This window comes from Entelurus aequoreus, linkage group LG07 (assembly GCF_033978785.1).
Source record: "Entelurus aequoreus isolate RoL-2023_Sb linkage group LG07, RoL_Eaeq_v1.1, whole genome shotgun sequence".
NCBI lineage: Eukaryota > Metazoa > Chordata > Actinopteri > Syngnathiformes > Syngnathidae > Entelurus > Entelurus aequoreus.
This window is the reverse complement of record NC_084737.1, coordinates 80383548-80406394: the sequence shown is the minus strand read 5'-3', so window position 1 is coordinate 80406394 and position 22847 is coordinate 80383548. Positions and strand designations below refer to the sequence as shown.

The 22847-nt window shown below is 38.5% G+C and overlaps 2 protein-coding genes across 5 annotated transcripts in view; both read right to left on the bottom strand.

Moving 5' to 3' along the window:
- Positions 1 to 1205: 1205 nt before the first annotated feature.
- LOC133653209 (N-alpha-acetyltransferase 80) lies at positions 1206 to 5992 on the bottom strand. Of its 3 annotated transcripts, none has more exons than XM_062052273.1 (2): positions 5787 to 5992; positions 1206 to 2359 (listed from the first exon to the last, which is right to left on the bottom strand). In XM_062052273.1, the coding sequence occupies exon 2, from the start codon at positions 2335 to 2337 to the stop codon at positions 1585 to 1587; it is 753 nt and encodes a 250-aa protein (XP_061908257.1). In that variant the 5' UTR covers positions 2338 to 2359; positions 5787 to 5992; the 3' UTR covers positions 1206 to 1584. The 3 variants fall into 3 exon arrangements, with proteins under 3 accessions (XP_061908257.1, XP_061908256.1, XP_061908255.1); XM_062052272.1 differs by having other exon boundaries at positions 5839 to 5992; XM_062052271.1 differs by having other exon boundaries at positions 1207 to 2359; positions 5821 to 5992.
- Positions 5993 to 8011: 2019 nt separating this feature from the next.
- Positions 8012 to 22847, bottom strand: part of prkar2aa (protein kinase, cAMP-dependent, regulatory, type II, alpha A) — a 112725-nt gene continuing 97889 nt past the window's right edge. For both annotated transcript variants that reach the window (XM_062054608.1, XM_062054607.1), the window contains 6 exons: positions 21732 to 21873; positions 21377 to 21478; positions 21212 to 21286; positions 19202 to 19267; positions 18549 to 18687; positions 8012 to 9132 (listed from right to left, as the gene is read on the bottom strand). In XM_062054608.1, coding sequence (XP_061910592.1) covers positions 9008 to 9132; positions 18549 to 18687; positions 19202 to 19267; positions 21212 to 21286; positions 21377 to 21478; positions 21732 to 21873 — 649 coding nt within the window. In that variant the 3' untranslated portion in view covers positions 8012 to 9007. The remainder of the gene's footprint in view (positions 9133 to 18548; positions 18688 to 19201; positions 19268 to 21211; positions 21287 to 21376; positions 21479 to 21731; positions 21874 to 22847) is intronic.

Below are 22847 nucleotides of genomic sequence, written 5' to 3'. Positions count from 1 at the left end.
TAGCATGTTCTATATGTTCTAGTTATTTGAATGACTCTTACCATAATATGCTACGTTAACATACCAGGCACCTTCTCAGTTGGTTATTTATGCCTCATATAACGTACACTTATTCAGCCTGTTGTTCACTATTTTTATTTATTTTAAATTGCCTTTCAAATGTCTATTCTTGGTGTTGGCTTTTATCAAATACATTTCCCCCAAAAATGCGACTTATATGTTTTTTCCCTTCTTTATTATGCATTTTCGGCCGGTGCGACTTATACTCCAGAGCGACTTATACTCCGAAAAATAGGGTATACACCAGACTTGGGCATTCTGCGGCCCGCGGGCCGCATCCGGCCCTTTGTGCGTCCCTGTCCGGCCCGCGTGAGGCCAATTATAAATTACAAAATCAATTTTAAAAAGTATCTATGTCGAGTGTGCAATACAACGGTGCTGCTTTTGTTTTGAAAATCGTTATTTGTATTACTTCCGTGTGGACGTATGCGTGATTGTGAGTGAATGTGAACAGCTGCAATTACAAAATAAAGTTGAAAAAACATCTATGTCCTGCGCGCAATACAACTGTGCTGCTTTTATTTTGAAAAGTATTATTTAAGGGCGTGTGTCCGTGTGTAACCTGTGAGTGAAGGTGCACATGCAGCGACAAGTGATGCACGGTTTACACCCGAGACGCTAAAAAGAGAAAAGTTGATGAGGAATGGCGTGTTTCCAACAAGACATGAACTGCAAAGCAACGTCCCCTCTAAGGTGCGCGCCTGCCCAATTGTGCACTGCTCAAGCGTCTGCTGCGCGCAGCAAATATATGCCGCGCACCAAATCAAATCCCATCTGAATTCTAAACAAAATAAACATATTTATTCTATGTAATTTTGCAATGCAACTTTGAGTGACAGTGACAACAAGCGGCCCTAACGGTGTTCGTCAACACCGTTCAATTGAACACCGTTCAATTATTGTAACGTCTATCGAGATGCTTCGAGGACAGGAATTATATCGATCACTTTATTGAGCAAAACTGTTTATATTCGGACATAACCACACCAAAAACATGAGTAAAACAATTCTATCTCGAAAAACTAGTCATTTTCTGCCGTACAAACCAGGCCAAAACCAACTTGTCATCTGTCACCAACACGCATAGCACTAAACCACTGGTGCGTTTATGGCCACACAAAAAGTCGGACAACTCAAACACCACACAAAGTTACACTATGACTCCTCAGTCATACGTGTGCTTATTTTACTGTCATTTATTATTAATGTTAATTTATTTATATTAGTCATGGAATGCTGTTACACACACTATGTTGAAGTATTACTATTATTATTAATTATTATTATTATTATTTATCTTACGGTATATATCAAAAATAATATTGAGCAAAATTTAATTGAAATATTGTCGATGTGGCCCTCCAGCAGTGCTCGGGTAGCTCATGCGGCCCCCGGTAAAAATTAATTGCCCACCCCTGGTGTACACACTACAAGATGGATGTACAGCACTTAAAAAAACCCGCTATAGTGCTATTTCTTCCTTTTTGAGGGTTTACGATAATTTCCTTCCTCCCAAAGTGTCCTTCACAGGTCTTTGTGCATCCAGAAAATGGACATCCCCTTCGCGTCTCTGTGAGGGGTTTCTGTGAGGGACTGAACCACAGGTGATGCTTCTGATGGCAGGGGAGGGATGAAGGAGATAGGAGGTGGAGGCGGAGCTGGAGGCGGAGTCCTCTTTTGGACTTGAGCATCCCTTTGTTTCTGCACGCTAACCCCTCCGTTTGGTACCCCGGAGAACCTGAGCAGGGTCTCCATGGGAACAAACGACGCCATGGCGCCCGCGCTCTGCACGGGCGTGGACAGCGTGTAGCCCAGGCGGGCGTAGAAGCGCTGCTTATCGTGAGTGGTCAAACACAGGCGCTTGAAGCCTCGGCTCCTGGCGTACAACTCGGTTTCCTCCATCAGAGTTCGGCCGTAGCCCTTCCCTCGCTCCGCCTTGGACACCACCACCGACTCCACAAACAGGCTGTGGTCGTGGCCGACAACCCTTGAGAGGCGGGCGTGTCCGAGCAGCCTCTCGGCCTCTTGCGGACCCTGCAGGAGCAGCAGCAGGCAGACGGGGAAATCCGGGCAGGATTTCTGCAGGGAGTGAACGCGGGCGGCTTGGCTCCTCTTCCACTCGGAGTTGACCAGGTCTGCGCAGGGAACCAGTAGATCCGGACGCAAGTGGATGGGAGTAACGCGGCTTTTCCCTGCTGGTACACAATTTTTTCCCGTCTTGTCAACACTGTCAAAGACTGCCTGGGAACTCAGATCCACGTTTAGGTCATCTTGCATCAGCGGCGTTCCAGACTCGGACCTGTGGTGATCAGGGTTCAACCCCAGTCAGATTTAATGTCATAAAAACACTTTCTGAACCCGATATTCAAACATACATCCCGACTTTAAGGTGTGCATTTGTAAAATAAGTGGCAATGCATCACAGAAACCCTGCAATATACTGTTACTATGTCTCCATCTAGCGGTTAACAAGAAGCGTTACAACACAGGAGCACTACAGGTTTGTTGGTTAAAAGGGTCGAAAATGTATCAATAAAGAGTGAATTTCACCAACTATTAAGGCTAGTAATACTTCTACACTAGTTATTCCGTAACAATACATCGTTTATTTGCTCCTCTTTGGCGTCTATTAACACAGGAAGTGATGTAAAAGGAAAAAAAGCATAGACACCTTATAAGGGTACGCAGCATCGAGCGCTACTGCCGACTGGCGCTGACGAGACGCGGGGCCGCCATCTTGGAGTGGTGATCCGCTCCACTCAGTGCAATTCATTTGGCAGGAGCAGTGAACTGTCAGCCCAATTAATTCATTTTACGTCACTGAATACCACTGATTTTCACACGCTTTTTTGGTCATACGTGTAGCTATGATAAAGGACACATGTTTTACTAGTCATAGTTTGCTTAACAGTATTAGAATATTCTTATATGCTATTAGTGACCAGACGTCCGAGATCAAAACTGGGAATATAATCCCAGAGAAGGGGGAAAAAAACGGTCAGCTATCTTCAAGTTCAAGAAACAATATGATAAAGTTATATCAGTGGTTCTTAACCTAGGTTCGATGGAACCCTAGGGGTTCGGTGAGTCGGGGTCAGGGGTTCGGCGGAGGTCAAAACACACCCGACTCATCGTGTAAATAAAAACTTCTCCCTATCGGCGTATTACGGATACAACAACAGCAGAAGTCACACTGATTTGCAGGTGTGTAATTTCTTGTGAGTTTATGCACTGTGTTGGTTTTGTTGTTTGAACAAGGTGATGTTCATGCACGGTTCATTTTGTGCACCAGTAATAAAACATGGTAACACTTTAGTATGGGGAACATATTCACCATTAATTAGTTGCTTATTAACATGCAAATTAGTAACATATCGGCTCTTAACTAGTCATTATTAAGTACTTATTAATGCCTTATTCGGCATGGCCTTATTATAACCCTAACCCTCTAAACCTAACCAAATAACTCTAAATTAAGTCTTTGTTACTTAGAATATGTTCCCGTAGTGTCCAAAAAACTCTAAATTAAGTCTTTGTTACTTTGAATATGTTCCCCATACTAAAGTGTTACCAAAAACATATAACTTTGTCTTGAATTTTTTATTTTTTATTTTTTACTAAAGGGTTCGGTGAATGCGCATATGAAACTGGTGGGGTTCGGTACCTCCAACAAGGTTAAGAACCACTGGGTTATATATACATGCGTACATCCTACATAAACAATGTATGAATACATTAGATATCTATATATTTTAGGGACCTATAGACTGTTTTCTGTTGCTGCTTCAGCAGAGAGTTTATTCTGTCTTGACACTTTGTATTGATATTTTGTATTACATTCTTCCCTTAAATAATGTTCACAGTGATTGTTTTATATGTATTTTGTTATGTATGTCGCTTAGGATAAAAGTTCCACACATTTCTCGAAGGTGGGCTACACAAAATTGGGTTGGAAATGCTTGACTAAATTTAGACTTGTATAATGCTGTATATCAGGGGTCACCAACCTTTTTGAAAGCAAGAGCTACTTCTTGGGTAGTGATTAATGCGAAGGGCTACCAGTTTGATACACACTTAAATAAATTGCCAGAAACAGCCAATTTGCTCAATTTACCTTTAACTCTATGTTATTATTAATAATGAATGATATTTACACTTAATTGAATGGTTTAAAAGAGGAGAAAACACGAACAAAAATGACAATTAAATTTTGAAACATAGTTTATCTTCAATTTCGACCTCTTTAAAATTCAAAATTCAACCGAAAAAAAGAAGAGAAAAACTAGCTAATTTTAATCTTTTTGAAAAAATTAACAAAAAGAATTTATGGAACATCATTAGTAATTTTTCCTGATTAAGATACATTTTAGAATTTTGATGACATGTTTTAAATAGGTTACAATCCAATCTGCACTTTGTTAGAATATATAACAAATTGGACCAAGCTATATTTCTAACAAAGACAAATCATTATTTCTTCTAGATTTTCCAGAACAAAAATTTTAAAAGAAATTCAAAAGACTTTGAAATAAGATTTAAATTTGATTCTACAGATTTTCTAGATTTGCCAGAATAATTTTTTTGAATTTTAATCATAATACATTTGAAGAAATATTTCACAAATATTCTTCGTCGAAAAAACAGAAGCTAAAATGAAGAATTAAATTAAAATATATTTATTATTCTTTACAATAAAAAAAATAAATTTACTTGAACATTGATTTAAATTGTCAGGAAAGAAGAGGAAGGAATTTAAAAGGTAAAAAGGTATATGTGTTTAAAAATCCTAAAATCATTTTTAAGGTTGTATTTTTTCTCTAAAATTGTCTTTCTGAAAGTTACAAGAAGCAAAGTAAAACAATTAATGAATATTATTTAAACAAGTGAAGACCAAGTCTTTAAAATATTTCCTTCTTTGAAATTCTATTTGAGTTTTGTCTCTCTTAGAATTAAAAATGTTGGGCAAAGCGAGACCAGCTTGCTAGTAAATAAATACAATTTAAAAAATAGAGGCAGCTCACTGGTAAGTGCTGCTATTTGAGCTATTTTTAGAACAGGCCAGCGGGCTACTCATCTGGTCCTTACGGGCTACCTGGTGCCCGCGGGCACCGCGTTGGTGACCCCTGCTGTATAGCCACTGTCCATCTGATTGTCTAGTTAGCTAACATATATTTACCCCCCTACACAATCTGGACTGTGGTCCTAACTTTTTACAATCTTTATCTTCATCATTTATTTCAACTTTGTTATTCAAATATGACATTTTTGAATTTAATTAATTTCATTGACAAGCAATTATATTATGGTCAAACTCTTGTTTGCTAGCGGCTACGATTTCAGTACTATTGAAGATATTTGCTCTTTCTCAACTCTGTGGTAATATTCTTTTCGCAAAATACAACAAATAGTACGTTAATGTTAAACCTTACTTGTGAAAAGTCATCCCCCGATTCCTATTTTCAACAGTCCGCTCATTTGAGCAGGAAAACGCTGAACACCATCTTTGTTTTCTACCTGTCAAATGTCAGTTTAGGCTGCTCGCCGGCTCCTCATCACCACTTCAAGATGGCGGCCCAATTTCTCGCGTCAGACCAGCCAATGCTGTCTCTACTTATAAAATGTCTATCATATGCTAGCTAGCTATGCTAACTTTCAGTATGAAAGTGTCCCTTTGCTACCGTAGCTTCGCTTTGACGCATGCAAAGAGGTTTAATGTACAAATTCACCTTTGTGTAAGCAACAAAACACGGCGTTTCTCACCGAATTAAGGTTACATACATTCTTTAGTCTCGCCGAAACAATTGGGACCTCTTGACAACCGATCTCCAGTTGGCTTTACTCGGTCTACGGCTGTTCACTGCTGGTCGACAGCTGGTCCAGGATCAGGCTTTCTGGCAACATGCGCCGCACTTCCTAACAGGGCAACATTTGGTTGAGGAGCTTCCAGATAGCGCGACCCACGCCCGCCACTATGCGCATAGGAGTGGTATTGCACCTATGCTGATAACTGGAGAAATACAGTAGAGTGGGCTGCCTACTGTACAAAAACATACAAATACTGGGGATGTTTGTTTTTATACATTACGCCTAAGATGCTTTGAAATTGTTACACTAAAACAAATATGTACTTCTCCCTTGACTATTCTGCATTTAGTATCATTTTAATGACTATTCCTGTAACAGTTAGAGATGCTACCTCAGTAGAAACATTTAAGTCCCATCTTAAAACTCATTTGTATACTCTAGCCTTTAAGTAGACCTCCCTTTTTAGACCAGTTGATCTGCCGTCTCTTTTTCTGCTCTGCCCCCCTTTCCTGCGTAGAGAGGTTATAAGGTGACCGCAGATGATGTGCTGGCTGTTCAAAGTCGGGACCCGGGGTGGACCACTCCTGTGCATCAGTTGGGGAAGTCTCTGTGCTGCTGACTGGTCTCCACTCAAGATGATCCCCTGCTGGCCGCACTATGGACTGGACTCTCTCACTATTATGTTAGATCCACTATGGACTGGACTCTCCCTATTATGTTAGATCCACTATGGACTGGACTCTCACTATTATGTTAGATCCACTATGGACTGGACTCTCACTATTATGTTAGATCCACTATGGACTGGACTCTCACACTATTATGTTAGATCCACTATGGACTGGACTCTCACTATTATGTTAGATCCACTATGGACTGGACTCTCACTATTATGTTAGATCCACTATGGACTGGACTCTTACACTATTATTTTAGATCCACTATTGCCTGGACTCTCACACTATTATGTTAGATCCACTATGGACTGGACTCTCACACTATTATGTTAGATCCACTATGGACTAGACTGTCTCACTATTATGTTAGATCCACTATGGACTGGACTCTCTCACTATTATGCTCAATCCAATATGGACTGGACTCTCATACTATTATGTTAGATCCACTATGGACTGGACTCTCACACTATTATTTTAGATCCACTATGGACTGGACTCTCACACTATTATGTTAGATCCACTATGAACTGGACTCTCACACTATTATACTCAATCCAATATGGACTGGACTCTCACACTATTATGTAAGATCCAATATGGACTGGACTCTCACACTATTATGTTAGATCCACTATGGACTGAACTCTCACACTATTATGTTAGATCCACTATGGACTGGACTCACACTATTATGTTAGATCCACTATGGACTGGACTCTCACTATTATGCTAGATCCACTATGGACTGGACTCTCACACTATTATGTTCGATCCACTATGGACTAGACTCTCACTATTATGTTGGATCCACTATGGACTGGACTCACACACTATTAACTAGATCCACTCGACATCCATTGCACCAGTCGCCCAGGAGTGGGGGTCCCCACGTCTGCAGTCCTCCCCAAGGTTTCTCATTGTCCTCCCATTGGGTTGAGTTTTTTCTTGCCCTGATGTGGGATCTGAGCAGCCCTTTGAGACACTTGTGATTAAGGGCTATATAAATACACTTTGATTGATTGATTGATATGTCAACACAAGGCCAATGCCCGACCTTACCAAATGTCCTATATAAACATTAATAAAGTATTTCCAGATTAAAATGTTTACACCGGACAAAGATGTTCTGTATGACCAGGCGTGTGCTGCTACAAATAGACATTTTTTCATTATATAATTTTCCCCCTTGTTTTTAATTGAAAAAGTTCCTTTTAAAATCCATTAAACTGATTACTAATGTAGATCCTCTATACAACAAGAGCAATTTTTCTGTTTTTATTCAAGGACAGACTGAAAAGCAATTGTCGAATATATTTCAATGACAGGAGCATCCTGTAGTTTTTGGGAACCTCTGCCAAAATGATATTTCAAGATCGGAAGAGGCAGAGAATGATCCTGGTCCACCTCATTCTTATACAAACAGAACAATCAACTCACAACCACTTGGATTCAAAAATATCAATGAGTCATGTTTTAACAAAATGTTTGCTTTATTTGTATTTTTTTGTACTTTTTTTTTTTTTGATCCAGGACAAATCATTGTAGGTTAATCAAGAAATAAGCACTAATATGTTTATTAGATTTTGTTGGTTTTTACATTTTTTCAATGGAGATGAGGGGTGAAATTTATCGAGTCAAAATAAAACAAAAAAAATAATACATGAATATAGAATAGCAATACATTAATAATTAATTCAATACAATGAAGTTGGACGTCAACAGTAGAATAGCAAAGTCCCAGAAATGGAGGATGTTATTGTTTTTGACTGCTTCTTCTTCTTCTTCTGTGGTACTGCAATAATCACCAGAACTAACTCAACTCAATCAACGACAGTCGAGAAAGCAGTGGAGTGTCCTCACCTCGGCCTCCCGAAGGGAAAACACTTTTTTTTTTCTTATTTAAATATTTTATCAAAGCTCCTGTTTTGAATCTTCATAAAATGTTTCTAAAACTTTTGTTTTGTTAAACTTCTATTTTTTTTGCATTTTCCTCAGTTTTTTTTTTTTTCTTTAGTTTGTCAGCTCCATTGTACAAGAATGACTTTTTGCAAATGTGGTGTGTGTTTCTGACGTGTACCCCACTGAGTGTGTGTGTGTGTGTGTGTGTGTGTGTGTGTGTAAGTGTCCTTGGCTGAGGCAACGTAAGAGCTGTGAAGACTGTCTTACAAAGCATGATGTGTTTATTAAATGGTGTGTGTGTGTGTGTGTGTGTGTGTGTCTCATACTGAAAGCTTGAGGCTGTCGTGGAACAACACAATTTTATGGTCTAAAGCTCACTGAAATGATGATGTACTCATTTACACGTGGAATAACTACAATTTCTAATGGTGTTTGGACGATCTGGGTAAAGCTTATGGTGAGTTGCCCCTGTATGTCGTCTAGTGTGTGTGTGTGTGTGTGTGTGTGTGTGTGTGTGTGTGTGTGTGTGTGTAATTGAAGGCACGGAGGGTGGAGTGGGAGGCTCAGTCTCTCAGGTCCATGCTGGAGCCGAACAGGGCCACCAGTTGCTCCTCGTAGTGGGCGATGTTCCTCTTCATGATCTCTTTACAGGAGCCCAGGAGGCGCTCGAACGCTTGTATGTCTATTACTGCAAGACATGTTACATGGCGTGTCAGCGGGGAAGTTGTCGAGGCGAGCTGCGTGGATACGCCGCACCGCACCACGACGGCCACTCTCAGATCTTATGCTGTCAGTTTACTGTGATAGCTTTCTACTTCCTGTTTTTGCTCCATTGTACTTGATTATAATGGGACACTTTTGCAAACAAAAGACCTTCTTTGACTGACAGCATGCAAAAAAGCAAGTCAAAGATCATCTATATGACAGGACAGCTCCTCTGTCAAGCCAAAGACCCTATATCAGGGGTCACCAACCTTTTTGAAAGCAAGAGCTACTTCTTGGGTAGTGATTAATGCGAAGGGCTACCAGTTTGATCCACACTTAAATAATTTGCCAGAAATAGCCAATTTGCTCAATTTACCTTTAACTCTATGTTATTATTAATAATTAATGATATCTACACTTAATTGAACGGTTTAAAAGAGGAGAAAACACACAAAAAAAATGACAATTAAATTTTGAAACATAGTTTATGTTCAATTTCGACTCTTTGAAATTCAAAATTCAACCGAAAAAAAGAAGAGAAAAACTAGCTAATTCGAATATTTTTGAAAAAATTAAAAAATTTTTTTATAGAACATCATTAGTAATTTTTCCTGATTAAGATTAATTTTAGAATTTTGATGACATGTTTTAAATAGGTTAAAATCCAATCTGCACTTTGTTAGAATATATAACACATTGGACCAAGCTATATTTCTAACAAAGACAAATAATTATTTCTTCTAGATTTTCCAGACCAAATTTTTTAAAAAGAAATTCAAAAGACTCTGAAATAAGATTTAAATTTGATTCTACAGATTTTCTAGATAATTTTAATCATAATACGTTTGAAGAAATATTTCACAAATATTCTTTGTCGAAAAAACAGAAGCTAAAATGAAGAATTAAATTAAAATGTATTTATTATTCTTTACAATAAAAAAATAAATTTACTTGAACATTGATTGAAATTGTCAGGAAAGAAGAGGAAGGAATTTAAAAGGTCAAAAGGTATATGTGTTTAAAAATCCTAAAATCATTTTAAAGGTTGTATTTTTTCTCTAAAATTGTCTTTCTGAAAGTTATAAGAAGCAAAGTAAAAAAATGTATGAATTTATTTAAACAAGTGAAGACCAAGTCTTTAAAATATTTTCTTGGATTTTCAAATTCTATTTGAGTTTTGTCTCTCTTGGAATTAAAAATGTCGGGCAAAGCGAGACCAGCTTGCTAGTAAATAAATACAATTTTAAAAATAGAGGCAGCTCACTGGTAAGTGCTGCTATCTGAGCTATTTTTAGAACAGGCCAGCGGGCTACTCATCTGGTCCTTACGGGCTACCTGGTGCCCGCGGGCACCGCGTTGGTGACCCCTGCCCTATATCATCAGGCTTGGGCAATTATTTTGATTCGTGGGGGAGGGGTTAAATTTAGAGAAAAAAAATGTGTCTGGGGGCCGGTATATCTGATTTTTAGGAACACTAATACAAAACCTCACAATAATATTTGATTGAATGCTAAAAACGTTATGACAGACCGCCTTAAAAAATGGAATTTGACATTTTTTTTACTGAATGAGCCACCCAGAATGTACATGAAAATAAAGAATGTGGGATTTACAAATATTAACTATGAACGATAAAACACTGAATATTGACAACATATGAACGCCACACACCCTCTCGATCAACAAAAATGCAACAAACACAGCGAAATATGAATGTGAAGGGTAAAGGAAAAAAAACACCTACTATCTGAGATATCACTAAGCTTTAGAACTTTGTTGTAAAAATCTCCTTCCGCGTCTGTCTCTGACACCTGCATTTCAGGCTGGCCGCCCTGGAAACACTCTGTGGAAACGCTCCCCACCCACACTGCTTGGTGCCCCGTCTGAGCTGCTGTGATTTAGATTACCATAGTAACTAATTAGATTACCATAGTAACTAATATATCATGCAAAAACACAGATTCTAACCATTGAAATACCGTATTTTTCGGACTATAAATCACAGTTTTTTTCATAGTTTTGGTGCGACTTATACGCAGGAACGACTTATGTGTGAAATTATTAACACATTACCGTAAAATATCAAATATTATTTAGCTCATTCACGTAAGAGACTAGATGTATAAGATTTCATGGGATTTAGCGATTAGGAGTGACAGATTGTTTGGTAAACGTATAGCATGTTCTATATGTTATAGTTATTTGAATGACTCTTACCATAATATGTTACGTTAACATACCAGGCACCTTCTCAGTTGGTTATTTATGCCTCATATAACGTACACTTATTCAGCCTGTTCACTATTCTTTATTTATTTTAAATTGCCTTTCAAATGTCTATTCTTGGTTTTGGCTTTTATTAAATAAATTTCCCCAAAAAAATGCAACTTATACTCCGGAGCGACTTATATATGTTATTTCCCTTCTTTATTATGCATTTTCGGCCCCTGCGATTTATACTCCGGAGCGACTTATACTCCGAAAAATACGGTACTTTGTATAGTTCAAGACTTACGGTCATTTGAAAACATCACTACACACCATAATGGCAGCTAGTTTCCATCTTAAAGATGTAAAAAAATTATTTGGGAATGTCCGGCGGGCCAGATTAAAAAGCTTAACGGGCTGCATTCGGCCCACAGACCTTAATTTGCCCAGGTCTGCCCTATATACAGTATAACAAGAGTGCCACTGTTTATATTACAAACGGCAAAAGATCAACCTCTAGATCAGTGGTTCTTAACCTGGGTTCGATGGAACCCTAGGGGTTCGGTGAGTCGGCCTCAGGGGTTCGGCAGAGGTCAAGACACACCCGACTCATCGTGTAAATACAAACTTCTCCCTATCGGCGTATTACGGATACGGCAACATTTGACTGATTTGCAGGTGTGTAATTTGTTGTGAGTTTATGCACTGTGTTGGTTTTGTTGTTTGAACAAGGTGATGTTCATGCACGGTTCATTTTGTGCACCAGTAATAAAACATGGTAACACTTTAGTATTGGGAACATATTCACCATTAATTAGTTGCTTATTAACATGCAAATTAGTAACATATTGGCTCTTAACTAGTCATTATTAAGTACTTATTAATGCCTTATTCGGCATGGCCTTATTATAACCCTAACCCAAACCCTAACCAAATAACTCTAAATTAAGTCTTTGTTATTTAGAATATGTTCCCCATAAACATATAACTTTGTCTTGAATTAAAAAAAAAAAACATTTTATTTTTCACTAAAGAAGGGTTCGGTAAATGCGCATATGAAACTGGTGGGGTTCGGTACCTCCAACAAGGTTAAGAACCACTGCTCTAGTTGTTTTATAAATGCAGTTTTTCAGGAACTACTGCAAAAAAACGATCCAAAATCATAAATATGACAGGAGCGCTTTGCTGTTTTTAAGGCTCTACTGCTAAATTTTATATGACAGGACCATCATGGAGACCACTTTCAGGAATGTGCTCCAAAAAGTGTTAGTCGCTTGCACTAAAGATGGTTTGCTGTCATTTCCCAGCCACATTTACCAGGTTGACTCGTCTCCCCCATTCCGTGTCAGGACTATTTATTTAGAACGGTGACGTGGGGGTCGGAAAAAGTTGAACAAAAAAAGAAATAAGTGCAAGTAATGGGTAGTTTGAGATGGGCTTTCTCATGCTATAGCACAAAGGCCACCTGATATCAAAGGGCAGCACTGTGATAGTTCCATTTTAATGAGGCTCTAATCAACAGCACATCTGTGGAGATGAATTTGAATTAGAGCAGGGCGATATGGTGAAAACACATATCAATTGATATTGATATGGGTCACAATGTAAATAATATTTTTGCGATGCTTACATGTCAAATGTGAATACAACAGAAGGCTAATTTCGATGGAAAATATGTACCGTATTTTTCGGACTATAAGTCGCAGTTTTTTTCATAGTTTGGCCGGGGGTGCGACTTATACTCAGGAGCGACTTATGTGTGAATTATTAACACATTACCGTAAAATATTATTTAGCACATTCACGTAAGAGACTAGACGTATAAGATTTCATGGGATTTAGCGATTAGGAGTGACAGATTGTTTGGTAAACGTAGCATGTTCTATATGTTATAGTTATTTGAATGACTCTTACCTTAATATGTTACGTTAACATACCAGGCACCTTCTCGGTTGGTTATTTATGCCTCATATAACGTACACTTATTCAGCCTGTTGTTCACTATTCTTTATTTATTTTAAATTGCCTTTCAAATGTCTATTCTTGGTGTTGGCTTTTATCAAATACATTTCCCCCAAAAATGCGACTTATACTCCAGTGCGACATATATATGTTTTTTTCCTTTATTGTGCATTTTCGGCTGGTGCGACTTATACTCCGAAAAATGCGGTATTTTTTTTAAAATCAGGGGTTGAACATGACAGATGTACTGAAGAACATGTTTCAGATAACAGACAGTATCTTACTGTATAATATTCACACACTCTGCCAATATTATTTTACAAATGTCATTTTGCTCACAGCTCATATGTTTTTATTATTATTATTTTTATTACTGAAGGTATTTTTATTGGAAAAAAAAAAAGAAAAAAAAAAGAAGGTATTTTTATCGTGTAAGTTACATGCACACGGGTGGGAGACTGGAGTGCCAATCACGACTGCCTGATACACGTACGTGCACATAGCGTACGTGGCCTAGCCTACTCAGTGGCCTAGTGGTTAGAGTGTCTGCCCTGAGATCGGTAGGTTGTGAGTAGGGATGTCCGATAACGGCTTTTTGCCCATATCCGATATTTCGATATTGTCCAATTCTTTAATTACCGATACCGATATCAACCAATACCGATATATACAGTTGTGGAATGAACACATTATTATGCTTAATTTGGTCAACCAGGTATGGTGAAGATAAGATCCTTTTTAAATAAATTAATAGAGTAAAATAAGATAAATACATTTTAAAAAATTTCTTTAATAAAAAAGAAAGTAAAACAATATAAAAACAGTTACATAGAAACTAGTAATGAATGAAAATTAGTCAAATTAACTGTTAAAGGTTAGTACTATTAGTGGAGCAGCAGCACGCACAATCATGCAGACTGTATTGATATATATTGATATATAATGTAGGAACCACAATATTAATAACAGAAAGAAACAACCCTTTTGTGTTTTGGAGGGAGGTTTTTTGGGTTGGTGCACTAATGTTAAGTGTATCTCGTGTTTTTTATGTTGATTTAATAAAAAAAAATAAAATAAAAAAAAACCAGAAAAAAAACGATACCGATAATTTCCGATATTACATTTTAAAGCATTTATCGGCCGATATGATCGGACATCTCTAGTCTTGAGTTCAAACCCCGTCCGAGTCATAGCAAAGACTATAAAAATGTGACCCATTACCTCCCTGCTTGGCACTCAGCATCAAGGGTCGGAATTGGGGGTTAAATCACAAAAATGATTCCCGGGCGCGACTGCTGCTGCCCACTGCTCCCCTCACCTCCCAGGGTGTGAACAAGGGGATGGGTCAAATGCGGAGGACAAATTTCGCCACACCTAGTGTGTGTGTGACAATCATTGGTACTTTAACTTTAACATAGCGTACAAAAACGCACTTCCAGGGACGCAATTTGCATAGTGCACGTATTCTGATATATTAATTTTACTTGTATAGCGCTTTAAGGTACTGTATTTTTCGGACTATAAGTCGCTCCGGAGAATACGTCACACCGGCCGAAAATGCACAATAAAGGAAAAAAACATATATATGTCGCACTGGAGTATAAGTCGCATTTTTGGGGGGAATTTATTTGATAAAATCCAACACCAAGAATAGACATTTGAAAGGCAATTTAAAATAAATAAAGAATAGTGAACAACAGGCTGAATAAGTGTACGATATATGAGGCATAAATAACCAACTGAGAACGTGCCTGGTATGTTAACATAACATATTATGGTAAGAGTCATTCAAATAACTCTAACATATAGAACATGCTATACGTTTACCAAACAATCTGTCACTCCTAATCACTAAATCCCATGAAATCTTCCTCCCCGGTGTCGCCTCTGGTATGTCCTTTCTTTCTGCTGCTCGATCGCCGTTCTCTGCAGCATATTTCACTCCGTCCATCTTGTAATCTGCAGTGTATGATTTCCTTTTCGGTGCCATTTTAGTTCAGCCCTTCTCAGTTTTTATAAGTTACCGCCAATGTTGATGTGATCCACTTTAATAGCTACGGCAGTAGCATATAGCATATAGCAGTTAGCATCCCTTGACCCACAATGCACTTCTGCCATGACCCTCTGCCGCCGAATTCTTATTGGTTGATGTGTGTGTGTGACGATTGCTGACCTTTTGCCTTGTCTGTTACGCTAATGAGATAAATAATATTATTTGATATTTTACGGTAATGTGTTAATAATTTCACACATAAGTCGCTCCGTAGTATAATTCGCACCCCCGGCCAAACTATGAAAAAAACTGCTACTTATAATCCGAAAAATACGGTGCTCACTACGACCACATTCATCTACTGATGATGCAACTGCCTTGCACCAGGACACTTTGACATGGTCACAGGTGGACTGAGGATCGAACCCGCAACCTTCAGGTTGGGAGACAACCACTCTCCACCCTGGGCCATGCTGCCATGTGGGCTCCTATGTAACGACAAAACATGAAGGTATTTGCTTACGAATGTTTGTTTTACTTTGTCCATCGGCACACGTGCGTGTCGTGTCGTGTTATGAGGCAAAACAACATTCTTCTTCATGCGAGTGTGCTCTGATCTTAAATATGATATATTGCTCATGTTAAACATCACTCTACTGATGCACATCCAGAAGTGACTCCGTCACTCCATTTCTCTGTAGGTCTTGTAATAGGTAGAGGCTCATTACACTAGAAAAAATCTGACATGTCCTCAAGATTGTTATAAACGTATGACACTTTTTTTATTATTTATTTCTACTATTTAAACCTGCTAACATCACACACTTCACCAGTACACAAGTCGCATGACCGAGTGAGACCTCTTTTTCAGCTTGTCTACATATGATCCTTGCATCTTCTCGAACATGTACAAATTAGTACTATTCAATAAAAAAGTTATTTCGCGATATACAGTACCGTATTTTCCGGACTATAAGGCGCACCTAAAATCCTTTTCTTTCCTCAAAACTCAACAGTGCGCCTTATAACGCGCCTAATGTACGGAATAATTCTGGTTTTGCCTACCGACCTCGAAGCGATTTTATTTGGTACATGGTGTAATGATAAGTGTGACCAGTAGATGGCAGTCAACCATAAGAGATACGTGTAGACTGCAATATGATGGCAATATGACTCAAGTAAACAACACCAACATTTTATATGTTCCATTGAAAATATAGAACATTACACACGGCGCTCAAAATCTATCAAAATGTTCTAGTACGACTTTGGTAAGCTTTGAAGCCTCGCCGCTTAATGGCTTGTCGGTAGGGATGTCCGATAATGGCTTTTTGCCGATATCTGATATGCCGATATTGTCCAACTCTTTAATTACCGATACCGATATCAACCGATACCAACCGATATATACAGTCGTGGAATTAACACATTATTATGCCTAATTTGGACAACCGGGTATGGTGAAGATAAGGTACTTTTTAAAAAAATGAATCAAATAAAATAAGATAATTAAATTAAAAACATTTTCTTGAATAAAAAAGAAAGTAAAACAATATAAAAACAGTTACATAGAAACTAGTAATTAATGAAAATTTGTAAAATTAACTGTTAAAGGTTAGTACTATTAGTGGACCAGCAGCACGCACAATCATGTGTGCTTACGGACTGTATCCCTTGCAGACTGTATTGATATATATTGACATATAATGTAGGAACCAGAATATTAATAACAGAAAGAAACAACCCTTTTGTGTGAATGAGTGTAAATGGGGGAGGGAGGTTTTTTGGGTTGGTGCACTAATTGTAAGTGTATCTTGTGTTTTTTATGTGGATTTAATAAAAAATAAAAATAAAAAAATAAATAAAAAAACGCTACTGATAATAAAAAAAACGATACCGATAATTTCCGATATTACATTTTAACGCATTTATCGGCCGATAATATCGGCAGACCGATATTATCGGACATCTCTAGTTGTCGGCACATTAAACATATGAGTATTATTATGGTGTGTGTATAAGGTAAGACATTATCTGACGTTTTGTTTGGCAATATTATGCAAAAGCAACTTTTCGTACCTTCTGGTACCCGCTGATCTGTATTTGGGATCTGCATAAATCCTGAAAAGTTGCGCGTGTCCGCCTTTGTAGCCGATAAGCTTCTTCTTTTTTCTCTCTATCTTCTTGTTATGGGACATTTATCCTCCGCTGTTGCCGTTTCTAATATAGTGTAAAGTTCTTACTTATATTTGTCAGTAAACTCGCCATGAAAGCTCTAAAACATACCGGTGTAGTGAGTTTACATTATTCACCCAAGGAACTTTAGTTATTAGAGAGTTCCGGTCGGACGTTTTTTTCACGGGGCCTTGTTGTTTCCAGGTGAGGATATTGCTGCTCCGTCATTGATTTAAGTAAAGTTTGAATGTCATTGAAACAGTTAGCTCCATCTTTTGACACTTCTTCCACTCCCGCCCTTGCACGCTACACCGCTACAACAAAGATGACGGGGAGAAGACGCTGCCGAAGGTGAGCCACATAAATAAGACCGCCCACAAAACGGCGCATCCTGAAGCGACTGTCAGAAAGTGACTTGAAGATGATGTGTAAAACATCATCTTTGCAACAGTTTGACCAAAGAACCACCATTACATGTTATGTAGACCACAAGGAAGTTTTCAATTTAGAAAAAGTAATAATAATATGACTCCTTTAATGCGCCCTATAATCCGGTGCGCCTTATATATGAAAAAATATTGAAAATAGACCATTCATCGGCAGTGTGCCCTATAATCCGGTGCGCCCTATGGTCCGGAATCTTTTTAAAGGCCTACTGAAAGCCACTACTAGCGACCACGCAGTCTGATAGTTTATATATCAATGATGAAATCTTAACATTGCAACACATGCCAATACGGCCGGGTTAACTTATAAAGTGCAATTTTAAAATTCCCGCCACACTTCCTGTTGAAAAACTCCTTTGGATATGATTTATGCGCGTGACGCCACAGAATCCACGGAAGTGGTTGGACCCCGTCGAACCCGATACAGAAACCTCTAGTTTTCTTCGACAAAATTCCACAGTATTCTGGACATCTGTGTTGGTGAATCTTTTGCAATTTGTTTAATGAACAATGGAGGCTGCAAAGAAGAACGTTGTAGGTGGGATCGATCGGTGTATTAGCGGCTAAGTACAATACTTACAGCAACACAACAAGGACTACTTACTACTTACTTACCCAAACACTTGACATTGCCCACCGCGTAGGCTGAAGCGGCCCTGGGCTTGTTCGTGACCAAGGCCAGCTCCCCGAAGTATTGACCCCTGCTACAGCGCGCTATCTCCACCTCCGCATTGTCTGCATGGTCCGCCTTCGTCTGCAGGGTGTTGGAGAAGAGAGGAGAGGATTAAAGGTGAGCAACCAGCGAGTGCAACGTTTTCCAGCACCTCTACCCCCCCTCCAGCGAGAGAGGCACTCGGAAGCTGAGCCGACTGTCGTGATTTCCTCAGTTGCTAGGCGAAACCTTTTTAATGAGAAGTGTGGGTTGTCATTGTCAAAATGCTCTAAGCACTGACACTACCTGGTCGGAGTGCAAAACTGAGCTAACATGCTCAAAACCACATTGTATCTTCATGCGTTGAGGCAAGCACTGGCAATTAATTGTATTGACATGGATGACCACAATGTATCTACCAGACATCTCCTGGATTACATACTTAGTGCAAAAAGTGGCAAATTACAGTTTCATCAATGCTTTGGTCATTAAAAAGAGACTGAAATTGAAAGGAGAGACACCTTTTTGGCATGTGGTGATATTCCAAGAAATGTTACACACATACAAAGTGTGAATATAGTACCAAAAAATGACAACGCCAGCATAATGCACTTACTTTACTCTTCATCATGATCTTCACCTCCCCGGATTCTACAATGTAGAAGCAGTCAGCACTGTCTCCCTACCAGAAAGAACAGGATTCATTTATCTCCAGTAACTTAAATGTCCCCATTTTATGCACAATTGTCATTTTATTGGTGTGACAGGTGTGTGTTAATGAGCAACACAAAACACCTCCTTCCTTTTGTGTTTCATACTGAAATAAAACACTGTGTATAATAACTCACTAATGATAAAGAAAACAAAAAAAAGCCATGAAAAATTCCCACGTTCTAAGAAAACCATAAAAACTATTAGAAAAACAAATTTAAAAAGTAATGTACCATGTATGTTTTTGTTTCAATCGCTTTTAAATGTTATCCCACACACATTTTTTGGTATTAAAAAAAAAAAAAAAGCATTGTTTTATATCCTGGATTATTGTCTGGAGAAAATATTTTTTATGTACACCTTTTGAAAAATGTATATGTTAATCAAAAGGTTCATACTGTTGCCGTTTTAAATGATAGTGTTTGTTTTGTATCATATTGTTGTTGAAATACCTTTCTGGAAAAAAACACCTCCTTCCTCATGGGCATATGACATTTGACCTAGCTATATCAGCCTGCCACTTCATAGAGGACAGGTTTGTAAAAAAATAAATAAAAATGAACTAGGGTTCCCTACATGTCTTAAAAATCAGCCTGAAAATTCAATTATTGTCAGTCAGCTGCAGACGTATGAGATGCACGTTTGATCATGTTGTTTTTCTTCTAGCATGGTGATGCTGTAGCACTATATCTCACATTGCTATGCTAGTGTTGCTGATAACATTTGTGTCCTCCTGTCCCACTCATTAATGTTATGTTGTTGAATGTGATATATGACATCTATTACGTTAGGCAAGTGCACTGCAAAAACTGAAATCTAAGTAAGATGAAATATCTCAAATAAGGGTGATATTTGCTTATTTTCTGTCTGATAAGATAATTCTTCTCACTAAGCAGATTTTATGTTAGAGTGTTTTACTTGTTTTAAGGGTTTTGGTCCTAAATGATCTCAGTAAGATATTACAGCTTGTTGCTGCTATTTTATGACCTATGTTGAGTAAAACATGCTTGAAACTAGAATATCAACTGTTGCAAAGCTGTGTCTTTAACACTCACAAAAAAGTAATGTACCATGTATGTTTTTGTTTCAATCACTTTTAAATGTTATCCCACACACATTTTTTTGTATTTAAAAAAACAACAAAAAACATTTTTTTATAGGAGCATTGTTTTAATATCCTGGATAATTGTCTGGAGAAAATATTTTTTATGTACACCTTTTGAAAAATGTATATGTTAATCAATAGGTTCATACTGTTGCTGTTTTAAATGATAGTGTTTGTTTTGTATCATATTGTTGTTGAAATATATAGTATAAAACTACTTTTTAAAGTAATAATTTCTTACTTCAAGCATAAAAAAAAATCATGATGCCGAGCGCATATCATTATGTCAAGATAATGGCACTAGCATTTACTTAATTTAAGAATATTTTTCAACATATTGAGCAAAAAGGTCTCTTTTTTTCTACCAAGAAAAGTGCACTTGTTATTAGTGAGAATATACTTATTTTAAGGTATTTTGGGGTTCATTGAGGTTAGCTAATTTTACTTGTTTTGGAAAGTCTTGTCAAGCCGAATGTTCTTGTTCTATTGGCAGATAATTTTGCTTAGTTCAAATAAAATACCCCTCATTTTTGTTTTGTTTTTTTCTTGTTTTTAAACGCTGACTTTTTGCAGTGTGCAGAGTTAAGTAGATAAAGTACACAAAAGCACAAGACAGGCGTGGACAAACACCGCTCGTTAGTATTAAAGCTACAGACCTAACTTTGTAAAAATGATTTTTTTTAACACCAGAATTAAGGTTGGCCAACACATTTACAATAACCCATGGTGACATCTCTAAGACTTACGGAAAATTGTTGTAAAACTGTATAATATGGGACCTTAACATGTAACGCAAACATGAGGGCTTACCTGTGTGATAATGCGCTCCCCATCTGAGAACTGCTTTGCCCCCAATACATCCACTATCTTCATCCTTTCTGTTGCCTGCACAGAATTTAAAGTGGGAGAGGACAAATAATGAGACATGGCGAAGTAATGTCAATTATAGTTCTTTCTCTCAAACACCAAACCTACCTCCAGGGATTTGAGTAAGGGCACGGACTCAATGAAGCACTCGTACATCCTCCTCTTCTTGGCATTAGTCTTTACAATGAGTCTTCGAAATGTGGCACGATCCTTAATAGAAGGTAAACAAAAAAAAAAAAGTTGGATTATCAGAGCATCTTCACTTTTTTGGCCACTGGGGGGAGGAGTAGAGCACAGCAGAAGAGCCTTCATTCAAGGAGAATTGGGAGTTCATTCTTAAGGTTAGTAGTGGGCATGGCAGTCAATGTACTATTTTGATGCCAGTAGCACTAACAATTGACTCCTCCAATAAATGTATGTTTCTGTATGAGGTTTGAATATTTGCATATTTCGATGCACTTACCAGCCCCCATAGAGCCCCCTCCTCGGTGGCGATGATGGTTGCCGCACGAGGTGTGTTGTACATGAGTGCCAGCTCCCCGAAGCTGCCCTTATTGTCGTATTGGCCCACGCATGTCCCAGACACCACGATGTCATAGATGCCTCTGAAGGGTGAACGACAGGAGAGTCTCGGTTAGACACCTCAAATAAATTCAGGCACATTCAAAAGGAACGTGATCTAAGGTAATATAAAAGCTGAAGTGAAGAGTAGGCCTTAGCGCTAACAAGCACAATGTCAGGAGATTAGCATAATAATTTCATTTGATACCAGAACTTCTAGATATTACTGTGAGGTCACAAATCTGTGTGTATCATTCTTAATTCCACTCAGGTGGGCTACTTGCTGTTCCCAGGGTCAAACCTAAAAGTGCCAGTTGGCTCGTATGGTGATTAATAACGACATTCCACAGCCAATCATCTGATTGTTACAGGCTTACAGGGCACGAGTAAAGAATCTAGTGACGCCTTTCAGACAAATGACCCAAATTCAGAATAGACCTGCTTATAAAGAAGTTTAGGGGCAACAAGAGGCTGAGGGTTTGAGGTATTCATAATCAGATTTTTTTCTGGTACAACGGGATCGCAGTTTCCCACACGGAACAAACTAAGCGAGGGACAGGAAGTGTAAGTGGTCTACTCTGTACACCCAGCCTTTGGCTAGTGGGAGTCATGGTTAGCCAAGTCAAGTCAAACGTTATTATACAGCACATTAACACAACCAATGTTGACCTAAGTCAAGCTGAAAAAGGAGTCCTATCGGATCCTTTTGGCTCATGGGACTCCAGAGGCAGCGGCCGATCCACGTTCCTACCCTCACCTGTGGTCATGAGCTCTGGGTTATGATTGAAAGGACAAGATCACGTGTACAAGCGGCCGAAATAAGTTTTCTCCGTCAGGTGGCGGGGCTCTCCATTAGAGATAGGGTGAGAAGCTCTGTCATTCGGGAAGAACTCAACGTAGAGCTGCTGGTCCTCCACATGGAGAGGAGCCCGATGAGGTGGTTCAGGCATCTGGTCTGAATGCCCCCCGAAAGCCTCCCTGGGGAGGTGTTTAGGGTACGTCCAACCGGTAGGAGACC